Here is a 19,544-nt window from a genome sequence, read left to right on the forward strand (position 1 = left end):
GCCTGTGGATCTCCGCAAAATGTGACATTTCTTGGCCAGACTTATGTGCCAGATTCAGTTCAATCCTCGGTTTCTTTGAAAAGCCAAGGGAATTCTTATGGTGCTACCTCCAATTCCACCGCCCCATTTCCTATTTATCAGTCTGCCAGAGTGTTTTCAAGCACGACATACTACAGATTCGACATTGAGCAAGAAGGCAGGCATTGGGTTCGCCTTCACTTTTATCCTCTCCCAGACCGGAATTTGTCTTCTGCTTCAGTCACTGTTGTCACTGAGGACTTTGTGCTCTTGCACAACTTCAGTTTCGACAGTCACAATGGTTCTTACCTTTTCAAGGAGTATTTGATCAATGTCACTTCTGATAGCTTGTCAATTGCTTTCATTCCTGGGAACAATTCTGTTGCTTTTGTCAATGCTATCGAAGTTGTGTCCGTCCCGGACAACCTGATCCCTGACCAGGCTGCGGCCTTATCACCTCCCCGTCCTTTTAGTGGCCTTTCTGGAATGGCTCTAGAGACCATTTATCGTTTGAATATGGGTGGTCCTCTCATTACTGCTCAGAATGACACTTTGGGGAGAGCTTGGGAGAATGATGTGAAGTATCTTCACGTGAACAGCTCTGCTGTGAATGTTTCTGTCGATCCTTCAAATATAAAGTACAGTGATAATGTTGCGCGTGAAATAGCACCAAATTATGTTTACGCCACAGCCGAAACCATGGGAGATGCAAATGTGGCCAATGTGAACTTCAACATCACTTGGGTCTTCCCAGTTGATCCAAATTTCTCATACTTTGTGCGGGTTCATTTCTGTGATATCGTGAGCAAATCTTTGAACAGTCTGATATTCAACCTATATATCAATACTGATATTGCTCTTGGCAGTCTGGACCTATCAAACCAAGCAGGTAACTTGGATGTGCCGTACTACAAAGATTTCATCTCCAAAATTTCAGCAGATTCAAATACTCTGACAGTCAGCGTGGGTCCTGATACAAGCACTGATTTCATAAATGCGATCATGAACGGTCTGGAAATCATGAAGATTAGCAATGAAGCCAGAAGCTTTGATGGACTTTCGTCTGTGGATACTCTCCTCGTATTGCCTCCCAAAAAGAGCAAAACAGGTGTCATAATTGGATCTGTGGCTGGTGCCGTGGCTGCATTGGTGTTTATTGGATTAGGTTACTTCTGCTTGGCGGCTCGCAGGTCGAAGGAAGCTCCACAAGGAAGTTCTTGGCTTCCTCTGCCCTTATATGGAAACTCTTTGACAATGACAAAAATGTCGACCACTTCGCAAAAGAGTGGCACGGCAAGCTGCATCTCCTTAGCTTCCTCCAACCTTGGCCGGTTCTTCACGTTTCAAGAAATAATGGACGCGACCAATAAATTTGATGAAAGCTTGCTTCTTGGTGTTGGTGGTTTTGGTAGGGTGTACAAAGGAACCTTGGACGATGGAACCAGAGTGGCTGTTAAAAGAGGGAACCCGAGATCTGAGCAAGGCCTTGCTGAATTCAGAACTGAAATTGAAATGCTATCCAAGCTTCGCCACCGTCACCTCGTGTCTCTCATTGGCTATTGTGATGAGCGGTCAGAGATGATTCTTGTCTATGAATACATGGCAAATGGGCCTCTCAGAAGCCATCTCTACGGAACAGATCTCCCACCTCTCTCCTGGAAACAGCGCCTCGAGATATGTATCGGTGCAGCTAGAGGGCTTCATTATCTCCACACTGGAGCAGCTCAAAGTATTATCCACCGTGATGTGAAAACAACCAACATACTCCTAGATGAAAATTTCGTTGCAAAAGTAGCTGATTTTGGTCTGTCTAAAACTGGACCAGCTATCGATCAAACTCACGTTAGTACCGCTGTCAAAGGTAGCTTCGGATATCTTGACCCCGAGTACTTCAGACGACAACAACTGACCGAAAAATCAGATGTCTACTCATTCGGTGTAGTTCTTATGGAGGTGCTCTGTACGAGGCCGGCTCTGAATCCTGTTCTTCCTCGAGAGCAAGTTAACATTGCTGAGTGGGCAATGACTTGGCAAAAGAAGGGAATGCTGGACCACATTATGGACAAGAATCTCGTCGGGAAGGTAAATCCTGCGTCTCTGAAGAAATTCGGAGAGACAGCAGAGAAGTGTCTCGCTGAGCACGGTGTTGATAGGCCATCAATGGGAGACGTCCTCTGGAACTTGGAATACGCCCTTCAGCTTGAGGAGACCTCATCGGCTCTCATGGAGCCCGACGACAACAGCACAAACCACATCCCAGGCATTCCATTGACACCGTTGGAACCATTCGACAACAGTGTCAGTATGATCGACGGTGTTAATTCCGGGACGGATGATGATGCCGAGGATGCTGCCACCAGTGCTGTTTTCTCTCAGCTAGTAAATCCACGAGGCCGGTGAAAAAACAAACGTCTCTGATTTTTTTCTTATCACGATGATCGGTAGCTCGACTGGAGTTAGCTTCTGGGCTGGAAGAATAAGTAGATACATCCCAAGCAGGCAAAGGTGATATGCTATTCTTTTTAATTTCTGGAAATTTTACTCAATTTTTTTCCCCATAATAATATAATTCAATGTATGTATCATATATGATTGCTGGGGCAAATGCATGTAGCAAAGTTGTGTGTGCACAGCCCCTATGAAATGTATCCTTATATTGAAAAAATTGGAGTAACACAGTTTACAGCTTTCATTACTTGAGTTTCTGCACACAAATAATACACATTCTCAAAGAGAAATTAAAAATTTTATCATGTATTTACACTTAATTTTTGACCTGACCGGTTCAATAAACTAAGTGTCGGATCACACGGTTTACTGGTTGAACTATTGGGTCAATGATTTTTTAATTCCTCCGATTTTCTGGTTTTAATCGGACCGTTTGTGGCCCGATCGGGCGGTTCAAACCGTCCAACCGTTTGAATCAGGTGAGTTTTAAAACACTAATCAGCACCATGTCACCAAGTAGTCAATGCAATCGGCCTCCAATATGAGTAAGTTATCCAATCTTCACTTGGCATTCAAATCTCATTGAGAATGTACAACTTGTCAATTTATGCGGGCGTATTAGCCGATAATGCATACTCGGTCAAGATTGATTGATAAAGTTGAATAATGTGTAAAACTGTTTTGGCGAAATGAACATTTAGCAACGGTTAGATGCCCATAATTGAAGTAATCATCATGGGTTTATCCCAACCCAACCTTTGATTTATAAGAACAAAGTTTAGTCACCCAATTGTTGGATATAAACTTTGTCCATAGGAGAAACAAACTCTTTTGTAATCAAAGTGATGGAAACGCAAAGCTGCTGTGGACAACAAACTGGCATCTCTCAAGCTAAAGTTACAACACCAGAAGCAAAGATGTTTTCGTTGTCCTTTGAACTGTCCCATAAACCAAACCTTCTACTCTCCTTAAAATCCATGGCAATGGTGAGAGAAAGAACATCAGAAAGATTCGTTAGAATGGCAATGAGAAAGGCGAAGACAAAGGTGTAAGTGAAAGTCAGAACATCAAAAAGATTTGTTAGAGCAGCAATGAGAAAAGCAAAGACAAAGGTCAAGCGGAAGTTGGCATCTCAGTTGAAGTCCCGTGGAGGGCTCTGCCAAAGGCCTCAAGTTCATCATCCCAACTATTGCTCCCAGATTAGTTAAAAAAAGGCAGAAATATTAGGAGGAGACAGCAGCTCTGGGATTCTATGGTGAGTTACAAACTTGAAACGACTCGGGACAGAATTTTGCATGAAAAAAACACTTCAAAGTTCTTTTCTTGCACATTATCATGCGATTTCTTCTTTGGATACTGCTAGATGTAACCTAATATAAGGTATCAGAAGGAAAAGGTAGTGGAGTTTGATGAGTCGCTGCATCGATTATGGCTGCAAGTGATCGGAGGGGCAATCTTAATCTTGGCTTTCACTTTGTACAAAACCAGCTTTGAGCCTACTGCAATGGGAGATTCAGACACCCTAGTAATCTGAAGATGGAGTTTGTATCAGCATGTCAATGAACAAATTTTCCACCAGGAGAGGCAATAGAGTCCTGAGAACTTTTCTGATGAACAAAGCTGCAAGAATGTCGGTGAGCTTTCCCTCTGTTAGAAGTCATACTTGCCATGTAATATCATTATCCTACTTTTAGAACTGTAAACCAATCACCCAACAAATATACCCACTTAGATTCAAGGCAACATTTGTGTTTCAAATTTGACAAGGCAACAATACACACATGGCAACACAAATTTTAAAGCAGTGAAGGCACCGAAACTGCGCCTTACTCGGGCTTCTTTCCTTTCCCTCATGCCGATTCATGGACCATTAGATCATCGAGAAACCGAGTACCAAAATATTCTATCACCACAAACACTCTGATCACATCTTCTGGTTGGCGCTCCATCTGCCGTCGGAGACTGATTCCGCAGCCCCCCACCGACGTCGATCAAATTGCGGCCACCAGTACAGCGCGTGGGTAACTTCTCTCCCGACTCCTCCAGTTCTCCTCCTTTAAGATTCTCGTTTTTAGTAGAAAATGCAACCCCGCCTGCACATCGAATCAATAAACATATTCCATTCTTGCTCATAACAGAAATTCACCTTCTCATTTAAAAGCTTTACGCGGCGGGAGAAGAAAATTGTTAATATTTGATGGCTTTGTTTGGTTTTGTGTTTTCGCATTTCCTGAGATAAAGATAAAAACACACTCAATGTTTGTTTTTGTGTTTTTACTCCTTATCTATGTGTTTTTCTGTTTTTCAACTTTCTATATATAACATAGATATATATACATTTATATATATACATAATATAAAACAGACATGATTTTACAATAAACAATAATTTTTGTCTCAAAAAATACAACATTAAACATAAAATATTTATATATATACATATTTATATATAAAAATATATGATTTGACAATGAACAATAATTTTTGTCTCTCAAATCCCAACATCAAACCTACACCACTTATTTTAAAATATTTTAAATTTTCCCAAAACACAAATCCAAACATATCATCTATTTTCAACACGCACTTACTTATCTCTATTTTTCTCTCTCTATTTTCAAAACACAAAACAAAACAACTAAAACACAAATCCAAACATAATGGATATTTCTAAATGTGAATGCCCTAACCTCTAAAATAATCATGTCATTCCCCTTCTACCAACATTCAATTTGAATCTATCCACATAATAACTGCTATTAAAATAAACATATATTCATACATTAACGACACTCAAACCCATAACTTTTTTATTGTAGTGCTTCCATTTCATCGAAAATATACAAGGGATATTTCGTAAGAAAATATTTATTTTTCGTAATAAATTAATCGAGGTTAAGTATACATTTTCATTCAAATTTTTTTTAATATCAGCAAATTCGCTAAATTTTAAGTAAACATCACTCTATTTGTTAGACAAAATTAAAATCAAGATACTAAATATAAATTTTCAAAATATAAGAAATTTACGTGTAATTACATCAAAACTTATGAAAATTTCGTATAATTATTACCTATAATTATCTCATAAATTTCAATTGTCAATAATCATTATATTTTAACTATCAATATTAAATATATACAACTATTTAATATTTATTATTATAATAAATCAACAACTATTCTTAAAATTAGATCTGACTGCCCTAAACCCAACCCATATTCCATTACATCGCGAGCCGGAGCCGGTAAAGCCCATTGAAGCCGAACGGGTTCGCACGAATCGACCAAACAAATCTCAGCAACGGCTCCACTCCACACGTACTCCACCTAAAGCATTCAATCAAAGATAATAATATTACACTACACACAACAAAATATTCAGACCAACAAAATCGTAATACAAGTCAATTCAGATACGAACGCCGGTTCGCGATTTCTCTCTGTTTCTCAGATATCCGATTCGATTTCACGCCGCTGGTAATCCGATCCGGACGTCATCGGAGGGAGGAAGAGGGGGAGAAAAAGATCGCAGCTGTGGGAGTCCCTTTCTTCTCCTTCTCCTTCTTCCATTTTTGAAGCAAGGATTTGAAGTAGTCACGATGAACGAGAAGGCCAACGTTTCCAAAGAACTTAATGCTAAGCACCGGAAGGTATTTACTTTTGATGCTGGATTTGGATTTTTCGTAATTGTTTCGATCTTATTGTTTTATGTTCCCGGTTTTGTTTTTCGTTGATGTTTTCTGTTAATCTGGATTTGGGGCTGTGGTTGGGTCTGGTATTCAGTGTTCGGCGTGCTGCTTTTGGAGATGGTTGAATTATGGGATTTGGTTGTTTTTTTTATTGGTGATTAGTTGTAATATGTGATTAAGGTGGCGTCGTTGGCATAATTGAGGGTGTATTAGGTCTGTTTTGGATGATGTTTTGGGATTCTGTTGGTCAGATGGAATATGATCGCGGTTTTCAGGTAAATTCGATTTTCCTATTGAGATGAGATGTCGAGCAGCTTGATCTGGGTTTAGTGAGAATTTGGTATATCGGTTGGTTAAGTTGAAGAAGTTTCAACAAGCTTATTGAAGGTATCTGTTGATGATGGTGCTCTTGCTTACCATGTGTCACTTTTTTACTTGTTTATTGGTCGTGGTTTTGGAAAAGAATCTTTTGGAACCATTCTGGGTAGCATGATTTAGTACATATGAAGATGGTTAACCTACCTATATGCAAGGGCAATAACTGTTGGACAATTTCTGCTGGTTTTCGGTCGACTTCGTACTGGATTCTAGAGTATATAAGAACTACCTTGAACTTCACTACTCTATTTTTGACTAAGTAAGTTGTTATGGGATGTAAATTGTTGATGTGATAATGAATACCAGATTTATATACTTTGACACTGAAAAGGAATGGATGATGGATCTGGCAAGAGCCATGTAGTCTAGACATAACATGATAGATAAGCAGCCTTCTTACATAATTCTTAGCATGTAGTATCGTTTTACTCTCTCGATTCTGAGTTCTTTGAAGTTTGCAGAATAACCTATTACACGCATGTTCAGTACCTCAGTTCCTCCCTTCAGGAATTAAAAAGACCAGGAAAAAATTAGTGCAAAAGAATTTACAATTGAGTACAAGAAGTTCACGCAAAGAGAATCCAAGTGGAAAACAAGGCGAATAAATATAACTTCAGGAAGAACCAAAGATGCAAGTTGAACAGAAGAGCTAGGAATTTTAGAGCATTTGTTGATCGATTATTTGAGAGCATCTTAATGGTTTCTAATAGTGTAACACTCACAATGACATGATAATTGTGTTATTAAAGATTAATCAGCATTCCATAGGCATAATATGTAGTACGTTTGCATTTAATCACCAAAAGCTGCAAAAATATATATTAAAAGTATGCTATAATAGCATAATTTGAAAAGATTGAAGTTATATCAAGATCTTGGTGTTTTCTTCTACAATAAAAGCAAAAAGAATTGCTTTTAATCTAAATTTATGAGTTTCGTTTAAAACACAGTTATTCAAGCATCTATTTCTTCAGCAAGAAATACAGCCAAGGTGGGAAGGAAATCTGCAGTGCTTTTGTTTCCTCTCCTCTTACTTGCGTAATTTGTCACCATAGTTGTATTTCGTGTAGAAGTTCGTTCCTTTGAAAGCTATAAGATCCTTGATTTAGTTGCTTCATCCCTTTTTCTTCCTGATGTTGACTTGATAATAATGATCTCCGTTTTATCAGATTTTGGAGGGACTTCTTAAATTGCCAGAAAATAGAGAATGTGCTGATTGCAAATGCAAGTAAGTATTATGATGATTAAACTTTTGTTTGTGCTAACTGTGTGAATAAAGAAAATGAGGCTGACTTAAAAGTTAGGAATCTTAATCTATTTTGTAGTTATATCATTCTTTCTATGATGGATCTAGATTTGGTATAGCATTCCTTTTCTTTTCTTCTTCCTCTTCCTGTTCTTTTGTTGACCTTGTGTATTTTGATTCTCTTTTACACAGAGGTCCTCGATGGGCTAGCGTGAACTTAGGTATATTTATATGCATGCAGTGCTCTGGGATTCACAGAAGTCTTGGAGTGCACATATCAAAGGTGACAGTTTTTCGTTTTTATGTCTTCTCTTTTGTGGCTGATATGTGATGAATAGGAGAAGTTCATTATACAAGTTAGTTGTTCAGCTGTATAAAAAGATGTTAGTTAATTACCTGCAGTTTTAGCGTCATGTTATATCATCTGAACTTCTTGTTGATAGATTAAATATTTTAAATGGCGTGGTACAAACCTATGACGGTACACTGACTTGGAGTTCTCCTTTTCTTCCAAACATGATCCGAAAGAAATGCTAGGTTCTCTTCAACAGAGTTTATATTTATATTTCGAAAATGACCCAATTTTCTTTTGATGTTTTCAGGGCGAGATTCTTTCAGTTTTTAAAATCTACTTCTTATTAACTGGTTGTCTTATTAATTCAGTATTTTTACATATCATATCTTGTTGTGTATATGGAAATAAATTAGTTTTTTGTTAATAAACAATGTCAAGGTACATGTATGAGGAAAAATGAAAAGCTGTATAGGCACATTTTGCTAATGTTGATGCATAAGGCCTCTTCTTCACAGCATTTGTTGCTAACTTGACCAAGGATTTATCGGGGACATGCTTGGCATTATTAGATGAAATGGTTTAGTGGTTGGTAACAGTTGTGAACTTTGCCTTTTGTTCTAGTTTGACATCCAAATAACTTCACTAATCCACCCTACTGCACCCCATTTCTAACAATGGCTGAAATCATTTACTTATGGTCAACTATAAGTTGTCCTTTTCTGGTTGATGTCTCTGTATATTCTCTAAATCTTAGTAGGTTTGGAGAATGAGCTATCTGCTGCTCAATTAATATTTTTGCTACGTTAAAGTGGATACAGGATAATTGATTGCCAACTCTGATCTGATGGTTGATGCATGCTTTGTCTTTTTGTAGGTGAGATCTGCAACACTTGATACATGGCTTCCTGAACAGGTTGCATTTATTCAATGTAAGAATTTCACATGTCTGAATCTATTATCTTAATATTTTTTGACATTTCGAACGCTTTTTAAAAATTTATCTTTTCTTTGTAAACATAGCCATGGGAAACGAGAAGGCAAACAGTTACTGGGAGGCAGAGCTTCCCCCAAATTATGACAGAGTTGGGATTGAGAATTTCATTCGTGCCAAGTATGGGCTTCTTATTCTCAAGACTTCTGTCATGCAACCATTATTTCATATGCCTGATTCTGCATACTAATTTCCGTCTTATCTTGCCTACACAACTAAGGTATGACGAGAAGAGATGGATACCCAAGGGTAGGAAACCAGAGTCACCTCCTAGGAGAATAGAAGAAAAAGCTTCCGTTCAGTGGCAAAGACCAAGTGATAGAAGTGGGCACCGATATGTCAGCAATTCTGGGAACTCTCCTGCTGAGAGGAAGAATGTTCCAGCATCTAGTACAAAAGAAAATGTTCCTGGCAGGGTAACTGTACCCATGCCTCCTAAAGGACCAGAACAAGTATGTATGTTGTTTTTTAATGCATCTAAAACAATAGCTTGGGCAATTGTCTTTTGCATCTATGTGCAGCTGGTAATAAAGATCTAGTTTATGCAGTAAAACTTTTATCCATTTCGATGAATAATGTCTAGGCGAGAAGGCTTTTATTTTCCCCCCTCTTTTTGGTTTACTATGGAATTTGTGAATAAATGTTAATAAGAAAAATTCCTTGGATTGAGACTTCGAGTGATCATCTTTCCATGAATTATACAGATGAGGTATGGGATACTAATAATAAGCTTTTCAGTTCTCTATTATTATTCTGTGAAACAGCAATCAGTTTTGTTCCTAGCCAATATTTAATTATTCATGAAATAAAGTGATGATAATTTTTTTCCCCACGCTTTTGAGTTCAAAGTTGTAGTAGGTGTTGTGTGTGAATTAATATTTCTTCTACCGAAAGCTTGTTTGTTATCTATTTATGTGTGGTAATATAGTCCAAAATGTCATCACTTATTTGTCTGTCTGGCAACAGGTTGCTCCAGCTGAAGTGAATGAAGAAGTGATCCAGAAAACTGAACCAACTCCACCTGCTGAATCATCGAAGCAGGTTCCAGACATTGTCTCTGCCCCTAAAGTTGATTATGCCACTGATCTTTTCAGTATGCTTTCTATGGATGATTCTGGTCAAAATGCCACTGCAGCAACTGAGGATGATAGTACATGGGCAGGATTTCAGTGTATGTGTAAAATTACTCTCTTGCATTTTTCTCCGTTCATTGTTGACTGTTTTAGGGCAGGAGGTCTTACAAGCATTTGCGGATATGGTGAATACCTAGAAGTAATGTTTGACTGCTTGCAGCTGCTGATGCATCATCATCAACGGAGAAGACTGTCCCAGCAAACCTTGAGAAAAACAAGACACACTCTGCTTCTGGAATTGAAGATCTATTTAAGGATTCACCATCAATTACACCTGTTTCCATGTCAGGGAAACCACAAAAAGATGTGAAAAATGATATCATGTCTCTTTTTGAGAAGGTATGTTTTGTGCTTGAGAAGTGTCAGCAGTTCCCACATTTCCCCCAGGCAAGAAAAATGAAAAGAAAAAGGGAAATGGTATTCCCAACTGGTTTTAATGAACAAAAAAGTGGACAATAGTCATTAACTAGTATTGAGTGTTCCGCATCTTCTTCCATTATGAGGCTGGCATGTTCATTTTTGCACAGAAACATGAGCACATGTACAGATTTATATGGTTGTTTCTGCTGTTATTGTTGCTTCAATTACTGGAGAACATATAATCCATCAATTCTGTTGTTATATGCAGTCCAATATCGTTTCCCCCTTTTCCGTTCACCAGCAACAACTTGCTATGCTAGCTCAACAACAGTCCCTTCTAATGGCTGCTGCTGCTGCCAATGCTTCTGGAGGAACACAAAAAGCTCCTGGTAACGCACAACTGGGGCTTAATGGTACCAACTTGCCCAACCAAAGTTGGCCAAATGTTGGTTACCAGTTCCCTGGAATGATGACACCTGCAGCTGGGAAAATTGAGTTAGAGAAATATATGCAGGTAGAAAAAAGTGATTTTCATTGCTGTGTCTTGGCAAGTTTGAGAGTGCGGATGTACTCATATTCTTCTTTTTTCTGCTCCGAGACAGATGGGGAACATGGGAACAACTCATACAGTTGGAAATTCTTATCCTCTCCCTATGTCTAGGTACGTGCATGTCAGTATTGTTTGTGGTAAACATCCTTGTCAACTTACTTAGATCAGACTGTCTGGTGGGGAACAGATTGTGGATGGACTAAGCTCGACGGATTTTGCATTAAGATTTAATTCCCATTGCTCTTACTTGCAAGATTTGTTAATCTTTTCCTGTGAAAAGTTAAAGATAAATTTCATTTCTTCCTCTATTGTCTCCTGTAGGGTTGAGGAACACACTAACAATTTTGCTGCTCATTGTCTCATGGGTATTCAACAATTTAGTTTCAGTAGCTTATTAACATACTTTTTCCCCTTTTTTTAAAATGGAGAAATTGTGGACTTCTGAAACTAATGTCTTTTCATGGTTTTCATGTAATGATACTAAAACGGATGGAGACAAAGCCACGTGTTAGTGATTTGTCGTAAATGGCCTTAGACTGTTCCACTGATGTTGCGACTCTTTTGTTTGATCAGTATGTGGTACCACATTAAATATAATATGATAACAGTACAGAAAGCTTCCTCATTCGCAAGGTTCCTCCCTTTCGAGCTGTCCAGGGATTTTTTTTACTCTTGTAACAGAAACATAAACCTATTGATAATTGGTTATTGTCTTGCATTTTACTAAACTTCAGGTATAGAATTAAAGCCTGTTGCATCATTTGCTATTTCATCTGAAAATCATGCATCTGTTTTTGTTTTGTGGATTTTGAAATTGATAAAAATGCTTGTTTACAAAATTTATTTTTGTCCTATTTAGACACTTGTTAAGACTCGAAGGTTCTCTGATTGTTCTTAGCTGAAGTTCCTGCAGCTTCTGCAAAATGTAAATGTATTGTTTATGCATTTGCGAAGATTTTTTGAGTTAGGTACTTGGATACCACATATTATTCATCATTTTTCAGAATGTTATCAAGATTTCTAATCTTTCATAATCATGTTGCAGCACATATCCAGTGGGGTCTAATGCTTCTAGTAACGGCAGTATCCCCTCAGTAGCTGGCAAACAGACTTCCTCCTCTCTATCATCTGGTTCTTCGCAATCAGCAAAAGAGTACGACTTTTCCTCTTTGACACAAGGGCTTTTCTCAAAACATTAAATGGAAATGGCATTTTCGATCTGCCATTGCACACTACACGAGTAATTTACAGAAACAGTAGTTAATGGAGTTCTTTTCTCCTGTATTTGGGGGTTGTAAACTATGTAGGGAAGCAGCTTCAGCATTCTGTTTGTAGGTGTATCCGCATAATAAATTGATTAAGCTTGAGATATTCTTTATCCGCACGTGTTTGTACTTCTGTTTGTTTGATGAATTCTGATCATAAAGAGGAAGAAAGCTATTTGAAGTATGCGACAAATTGGTACTTCCATGTAATGGTTTGATTTTCCTGAGTTTTGGTCTTGTTACTGCCCCATCAGATGGAGAGGATGTTGATAAGCTATATCAGACCATCTGAGGTTTGGCCTTCGTTCGGATTATTTTGCTCTATGAGGGTAGTAAATAAAAGATGTGATTGGGCAAAAAGTATGAAAAAGTAGGTTCGAAAAATTGATTAGTGTTTCGAGATGCGTCTGGCATTGGCTGCTTTTTGAGGAAAATGATATGATGATGGCTATTTATATGATTATTTTAAGAAAATGATTTCTCAAGGAAAATTCTAGGGCGTTGTGGTTTAGAATAGATGGCAAATGGGTGAGATATAAAATTGGGAATATTTGTGGAGGAGTAAATTAAAACTTACTCCGCCAATATTTATTATAACTATAAATATTTTTTTATTTAAAAAATTATAAGTATTTTCTTTAAAATTAACAACGATATGATAAATATAAATATCCTATTGAATATTTCGTTATAATGAGCTATCATGAGGGATGCTTGTTAGATGACGTATTTGGTAACTTCAAAATTTAGATTAATTCTTTTGTCAGGACTTAAAACTTTTTAATACCTTTTTTTTAATTATTATTTTTTGGCTGCTATTCCAATTTTCTTCGAGATTCATCATTTTGTCAAAAACACGGGTCCTCAAATAGCTCTTAGGAATACAACTGCTTGCTGGGAATCCTTAACAAAAAAATTTCACAAAAGTAGAGATTGAAGATTTCTTAACCCATTTATCAGAGTTGTCGGAGTCGCACTATAGGACTTTGAGATTTTGAGCTCCCTCTCAGTACCGAGTAAGTGTTATTCCAGATAATAAATCACTATACGCAACATATATTTATAATAGACCCTGCCACAGGCCAATGTCATGAAATCCAATGCTCCAGGATACATTTACAAGTGAATTTAGCAAACCTGAGGCTTGGAGAAACTAAACCGCACCACAAGAATTCTTCGCCACACTAAAATTCCAATATATCAGGAGGTATAATACACTTCAAAATACAGAAAATAGAAGCAAAATTGGGCGACAATCTGGTAGCCAGTAAGTATATGTATGCACATAACCTTTGGTTGGTGTCGGATGGAACCACATATTTACATCCAGCTGCAGTTGTCCTCGTTCCACTGTATGCCTTTTCTTTAGATCCTGGGGGGAAAGAAATGAATAGAATGCCAAGTTAATACAAGGAAAAAGTCGGTAAAAAGCTAGACTAAGAACTAAACATATGCATGGTAGTGAACCAAAACCAATTAAAGTTGTCATACCTTGGAAGCTGATGGCCAGTAGAAGTTTTTCTCAATCCCATTACCACCTTTCCCCCTGGATCCACTCGATAAAATGTAACTGGAAAAAAATATGCATATCTGTACATTAAAACATGTACAAATGACTGGTTGGGAATGCTGAATGCAGCTTAGGAATGCACCATGTAAAAACTGTGCTCACAAAACCTGTACCTTAAATATTTTCTGAAAACATGACGCGGTGTTATGCCCTGATGAACATTTGTTCACTTTTTTGAAGAAAGTTTAGCTGGTTATCAATCTCCAAGAATTTAGAGTATCAGATATTTAGGTCAGTGGAGTGATGGGGATTTTCTTATCCAGGACTGAGAGATGCTGACAAGATGACTCGTATTCATTTGCAAAATGGATAACCTCAATTACCTGTATCACCCGGCTGCCATTTCTTTGAGACCATATAATCTCTGAGCCCCTCAAGAACATATATCCTACTTCCACCATTGAGCCAATATCGGTAGTGGAATTCCCATTCATTGCCTTCTGTATCCTGTATCTTGATGCGCAGACCATGCAAGGCAGAAATATCAGGGAAAAATGCCTGTTTGAAGTCAAATTTCACATAAAGACAATGAGACAAGAAATAGCATGCCAACATCATTGAAAAGCTAAATAGCATGCAAGGGAGGGAACTCTTGCTTACCTCTGCACATCTTTTTGGTATGATTAGGCGAGCTAATTTGAGGTCAGCATCACTAGCAGACAATATCTTTTCAAACAGAGGTGTGACGGTAGCTTTAGGGCTAGAATATAGTCAAGTACCATTTTCAGTAGAAAAAACATGAGTGTTTATTGAGGAAATCAGGAATTTGGACAAATTCATTTGAGATTTGAGACGTCACAGTGTTAGTTTTAGTAATTGGTAAAATAAAAATAATGACTTTTAGAGCTAGTTTTGCAGAATATTGAGACAATGAAGATGAAAAGGAGGATACCTTCTAGAGACTTGTTGCAGGTCCAAATCAGTCACTCGATGCCAGCACTGGGCTTCTAATAGGGCTTGCCCAGTTCGTTCCTGATAAGGTTCTTTAGCTCTTATCTCAGGTTCGAGAGACAGACATCTGTTTCGTGCCTGAGATTGCAAGTTCACAGCTCTATTCTTTCAGTCCAGGGAAGAACATGAAACATGAGGAAGGATTGCAGGGGGAATACTTAACAAAGAGAGAATAAAGGACGTACAGTAGTGTACTGCATCATTCAACTTGATTAAGCCTAAAACATTCATGTTGTTGCTGGACAACTGCTTTGACTGTTAAGGTTTTACATCATTATTGATCACCAAATTTTATACTCAAATTCCCCAAGAACATGATTTTTCCAACAAAAGTAATATTCATTTGCCAGCTAATTTCATTTGATTTGATTCATACTTGTTGGAGCATCATTCTAGTGCGATTCATTTAAAAGTTTGGATTAGCTCTATAACTCAAGGAGGAAACTGGAGATTCTTCCTAACCAAGAAGCTTAATTCATGAACCAGTGAGAGAAAGTCATATTGCAGCATTCAACCTCATGCATTAAGCAAAATAAATATAATAACCATATCAATTTCCTACCAATAGAAAATTAAACCTTGAGCACTCCATGCAGATTATCCCGCCAAAATCCAAGAGCAAATGAGTATTGAAAGATACTATACATCCACAATGGACTAACTGCAACAGAAAAATTAAAGCATTACTATGAATGCAAGAGCCTAAAAGTATTACAGGTTAAACTGAAAATAAAACATGTCTAAATAACTGTCTTATAATATAATTCTCAGACAGACAAAGGAAAACTTGAAATTATAATTTATATACTTTATTAACTGACCTTCCCACAAGATTCGCAATCCCTCCAACCGTCATCATTCGAATGGAAGGTTTCACAGAACCTGCCTTCCTCATACACACAACTGCATACATGAAATTGATACATAAAGTAGGATGCATTTTGGAAATCAATCATGATTAGGAGAAAATATTTCCAGCAGTGATTTGAAGCTGCCAGAGAGTATTGCAAGAAACACGATCTAGGGCTGCAAATCACAAGCGGAGATTGTTGCAGCTGTATCACATTGGCAATTTAGGGTCTACATAATCTTGTTAGCTCTTATGTCTCAATGCATAGCACTACAAAACATACCCTCTAAATGAATCATTGTTGAGTTACAGAATATAACCCACACCTTCGCACTTTATGATGCTTTTTCTGGAAACCAAGATCATAAAAGCTCAATTGGGTGAAAATGCAAAGCAGAACTTATACTCTCTTCCATTGCCTACGAGCAATTTCAAGTTACCTTCTCTACTTGATAGGAATCAGAATGTCTAAAATACAATAACGCAAATGAACAATAACGCAGAAGAAAGGAAACTCTGTTTCATAATGTGAATTAAAATACCAGAGTCTCAAGGCAAGACAGCATTTTTTTACCAGCATATAGTTGAGCATCAATTATTAAGAACAAAAGACAAAATTTTCAAAAGCACTGACTATTAATCTTGTAGAAACAGCTAAACAAAACGCTAAGAGTTTTTAAAATTTTAACATTAAGTACACAGGGGCAGTACCCTAGCTATCTTTCAGCTCAATGAATTTTTGCTAAGCCTATCCAAAAAAAATAAGCAATAGCCCACAATCCTTTAAAGAAGCACATTAATTGCTGACCTCAAGAGCAAAATTTAGACATGGCGTGAACTGAAATAGTAAACGCACTCCAATTGCAGATTGCTTGAGAAGCAAGTAAACACAGCACGGTCCACCCGCCCCCTCCGCCTCCACAAATTAAAAAATGAAACAACTAAAACAAGAAATAAACGTAAAACAACTCTAAAATCTCACAATTACATCAATGCAGCACTAACAAAAACAAATAAACATATAACCAGATATGATCAAATACTAAATACCGGTAACAAAATAAGGCAATTCACATAAACATCAAGCAGCAAAACCAAAACACTCCAAACAAATTACAACCAAATTAAAAACAGCATAAAACACTGTTACGAGGTGCTCGTAATTTTGTGTGCGGATGCAGGAGGAGGCGTAAATATTGGTTACTCACGCGCAGCGAGGGCACAGCTGAGCATACTCGCCGCTGCGGAGGCGCCACCCGTTTCTGAAATGGCCAGGGCTGGAGCTGGAGTCCTGGCAGTGGAAACAGGAGAGCCTTGAAGAAGAAGCCATTGAAAAATAGAGAACCCTAGAACTACAACTACAAGGATAGAGCGACCGAACCGATTGTGTGAAGCGTGTGCTGTTTTACACTGTTCCAAGAAAGCAACAACTGTTGGAGAATGAGACAAAGATTGAAATTGAAGTCAGAGCTTTCAACACCAACACAAATATTCCGAATCATTACATCAATTCAACCAGTTTTTATGCTGCGTTTGAATCAATCAACTTGCTTCTATTTTTATCCAAATTAAATTTGATTCAATCAATCTAATTACAAAATAATATATGATTATTTTTTTTAAATTATACAGTAATTACATTATTACTTCAAAATCAACTAAATCCGATTTGAGTTAGATATTCCCCCATTGACTTTGTTATATGAGTTGCTTGGCTGCCGAGATTGAGAAGAAACCTCAAATACTTCCATTTTCAAATTGAGAAGAAACGACTATTTTTTATAATTTTACTAAATAACTATTTCGTTCATTTTTATATTAAAAAATAAATTAATTAATATTATACTAATATAATTTTAGTAAAAAAATTAAAACCTTACTAATAGAAATATTTATCAAAAAAGAACAAGAATATTTTTTATTCATAAAAAAATTCATTGTTGACTTCAATTCAGTAGTTTTTCAGCAATTTTATTATCTTTCCGCTGGCGATTATGTATGGTATAACCAGCGGGAAGAAGACAATAATTGAAAAAAATTATATATATATATATATATATATATATAATTGAAGTCCGGAGGAATTTCATATACATCGAATTTTATTTCTCCTCCATCTATTTTCCTAACCAAACACCAAACTATCTCTTATACATTCCTTTTTACTTTCACTTCTCTTATACTCTCACTTTTCAACTCAATATTAATTATTACTGATTTGTATTTATTGAATGTGTTCGGGTAATTCCACATTTGAAATCATTTTAAAATTCTTAAACTTTTACCCTGAATTATATTTTATAAAATATTGATAGATTTTATCTTTTTTAATATATTATTATTTAAAAAATTTAAGAATATGTTTCTCAAATTCAAATACTTTCATCCCTTTTCAGCCTTTGATGGGGATTTTTTTTTTTTAATTTAATTGCTGGGATACATTCTTTTTATTTATTTGGTAAAAAATAATCTTATATTAGGGAAATGAAACATATTCCAAAAGTTTGAGATTATGCATAAAAAAATTGAGAATCTAAAATCTGTCGGGAGAGCACAGTTAAATATGTCCTTATATAGATAAGTACCAGCCCAATTTTTCCTCCAAAATTGGATTGGCCGTTTATTTTAACAGTCAACCTAATGGAAGGTGGCGGATGAAAATTAAAAACTTTGAATACCAAGTTTGACGATTTGAAAGCTTGTGGTACTAAAACTGAAAAAAAGAATATACTTTGAATACAAAAAATAAAATTATATATCCCAAAAATATATGATTAAAATTAATTAACGTTAAATGACAATGATAAGATAAATAATATTACTGATCGGATAGTATTACAAATCAACAATGCACCAAACAGTACCAATTTCTGAAATCATGTTCTGATTATTTTCCATTAATTTGATGAATACAATACTTATCTGTTACACTTTGACCATGATTGATAGTATTGATTTGTTATGATTTTTAAATTTTAGTAATTTATAATATAAGAAATAAATCAATTTTCTCATAGTGTTCAGGAAATAGTTGTCCAGGCTCTCACGCTAGCTTTACATACTAATCCCATTTGGGCCTTATGATTATTAGTTTGTCGGCAGTTGTATTTTCTTTCTCCATCAGCATGCTCCTTGTCCCTTGCTGCTACTTTCAATCGGTTCGGGATACTTTCCCATTGCCAGTGTTTATGTGTGTTGGTTCCTGTTTCAAAAGCAATCACAGGTGTTGATAGGTCTCATCAGTGAGGCAATCACAGGTGTTGATAGGTCTCATCAGTGAGGCAATCACAGGTGTTGATAGGTCTCATCAGTGATCTGAGTTCATACAACAACGATCTTTCTTTCAGGGAAAAAGAAACAAAGTAGTGATTTGAGTCCGAATTAAATAAAGTTTTTTGGTCTCTGTGAATAGCAATTTACTTGTAAATATTGTAAATGAGCAAATTATTCTCTTATGAAAAAATATATAATAATTTATCATGGGTTAAATCCATTTTGACCCCCTGTGATATAACAAAATATCAAAAACCCCCTTATAAAATTTTTAATATCAAAAGTCACCCCTATGTTACGAATAAATAATCACACCGCCCCCCGATCAATTTGAATCTATTTTTTTAGAAACAATGACTAAAATACCCCTTCTAGTCAACCGGTCAACTAGGCTTATTAATATATAATTATTTTAATTTATAATATATATGTTTAACATATGTGTATAATACATATAATTATAATTTATAAAAAAATTCAAAAATAACAATTATACCCCACCCCCACCCCCCCCCCCCCCCCCC

The 19,544-nt window shown here is 36.6% G+C and overlaps 3 protein-coding genes across 7 annotated transcripts in view; 2 read left to right on the top strand and 1 right to left on the bottom strand.

Annotated features, from left to right (window-relative positions):
• Window positions 1-2,715, top strand: part of LOC105177034 (receptor-like protein kinase THESEUS 1) — a gene marked incomplete in the record, with an annotated part of 3,548 nt that extends 833 nt beyond the window's left edge. The window contains 1 exon segment of the mRNA XM_020698775.1: window positions 1-2,715. Coding sequence (XP_020554434.1) covers window positions 1-2,418 — 2,418 coding nt within the window.
• Window positions 5,754-12,583, top strand: LOC105177035 (probable ADP-ribosylation factor GTPase-activating protein AGD5). The gene is made up of 11 exons (XM_011100055.2): window positions 5,754-6,119; window positions 7,706-7,764; window positions 7,975-8,065; window positions 8,952-9,006; window positions 9,098-9,188; window positions 9,289-9,520; window positions 10,035-10,239; window positions 10,362-10,540; window positions 10,830-11,075; window positions 11,164-11,222; window positions 12,157-12,583. Exons 1-11 carry the CDS (start codon window positions 6,069-6,071, stop codon window positions 12,308-12,310), a joined length of 1,422 nt encoding a protein of 473 aa, XP_011098357.1. The 5' UTR covers window positions 5,754-6,068; the 3' UTR covers window positions 12,311-12,583.
• LOC105177036 (B3 domain-containing protein Os07g0563300-like) lies at window positions 13,410-17,260 on the bottom strand. 5 transcript variants are annotated; one of them, XR_002288256.1, is made up of 9 exons: window positions 16,956-17,260; window positions 15,719-15,800; window positions 15,460-15,558; window positions 14,839-14,975; window positions 14,547-14,646; window positions 14,270-14,444; window positions 14,060-14,147; window positions 13,868-13,966; window positions 13,410-13,748 (listed from the first exon to the last, which is right to left on the bottom strand). XR_002288256.1 is itself a non-coding variant. In XM_011100057.2 (8 exons), the coding sequence occupies exons 1-8, from the start codon at window positions 17,075-17,077 to the stop codon at window positions 13,742-13,744; spliced, it is 756 nt and encodes a 251-aa protein (XP_011098359.1). In that variant the 5' UTR covers window positions 17,078-17,254; the 3' UTR covers window positions 13,410-13,741. The 5 variants fall into 5 exon arrangements, 3 of the variants coding, with proteins under 3 accessions (XP_011098359.1, XP_011098360.1, XP_011098358.1); XM_011100057.2 differs by lacking the exon at window positions 14,060-14,147 and having other exon boundaries at window positions 13,868-13,946; window positions 14,270-14,399; window positions 16,956-17,254; XM_011100058.2 differs by lacking the exon at window positions 14,060-14,147 and having other exon boundaries at window positions 13,868-13,946; window positions 14,270-14,393; window positions 16,956-17,252.

The sequence above is a fragment of the Sesamum indicum genome, linkage group LG14 (assembly GCF_000512975.1).
Source record: "Sesamum indicum cultivar Zhongzhi No. 13 linkage group LG14, S_indicum_v1.0, whole genome shotgun sequence".
Classification (NCBI taxonomy): domain Eukaryota; kingdom Viridiplantae; phylum Streptophyta; class Magnoliopsida; order Lamiales; family Pedaliaceae; genus Sesamum; species Sesamum indicum.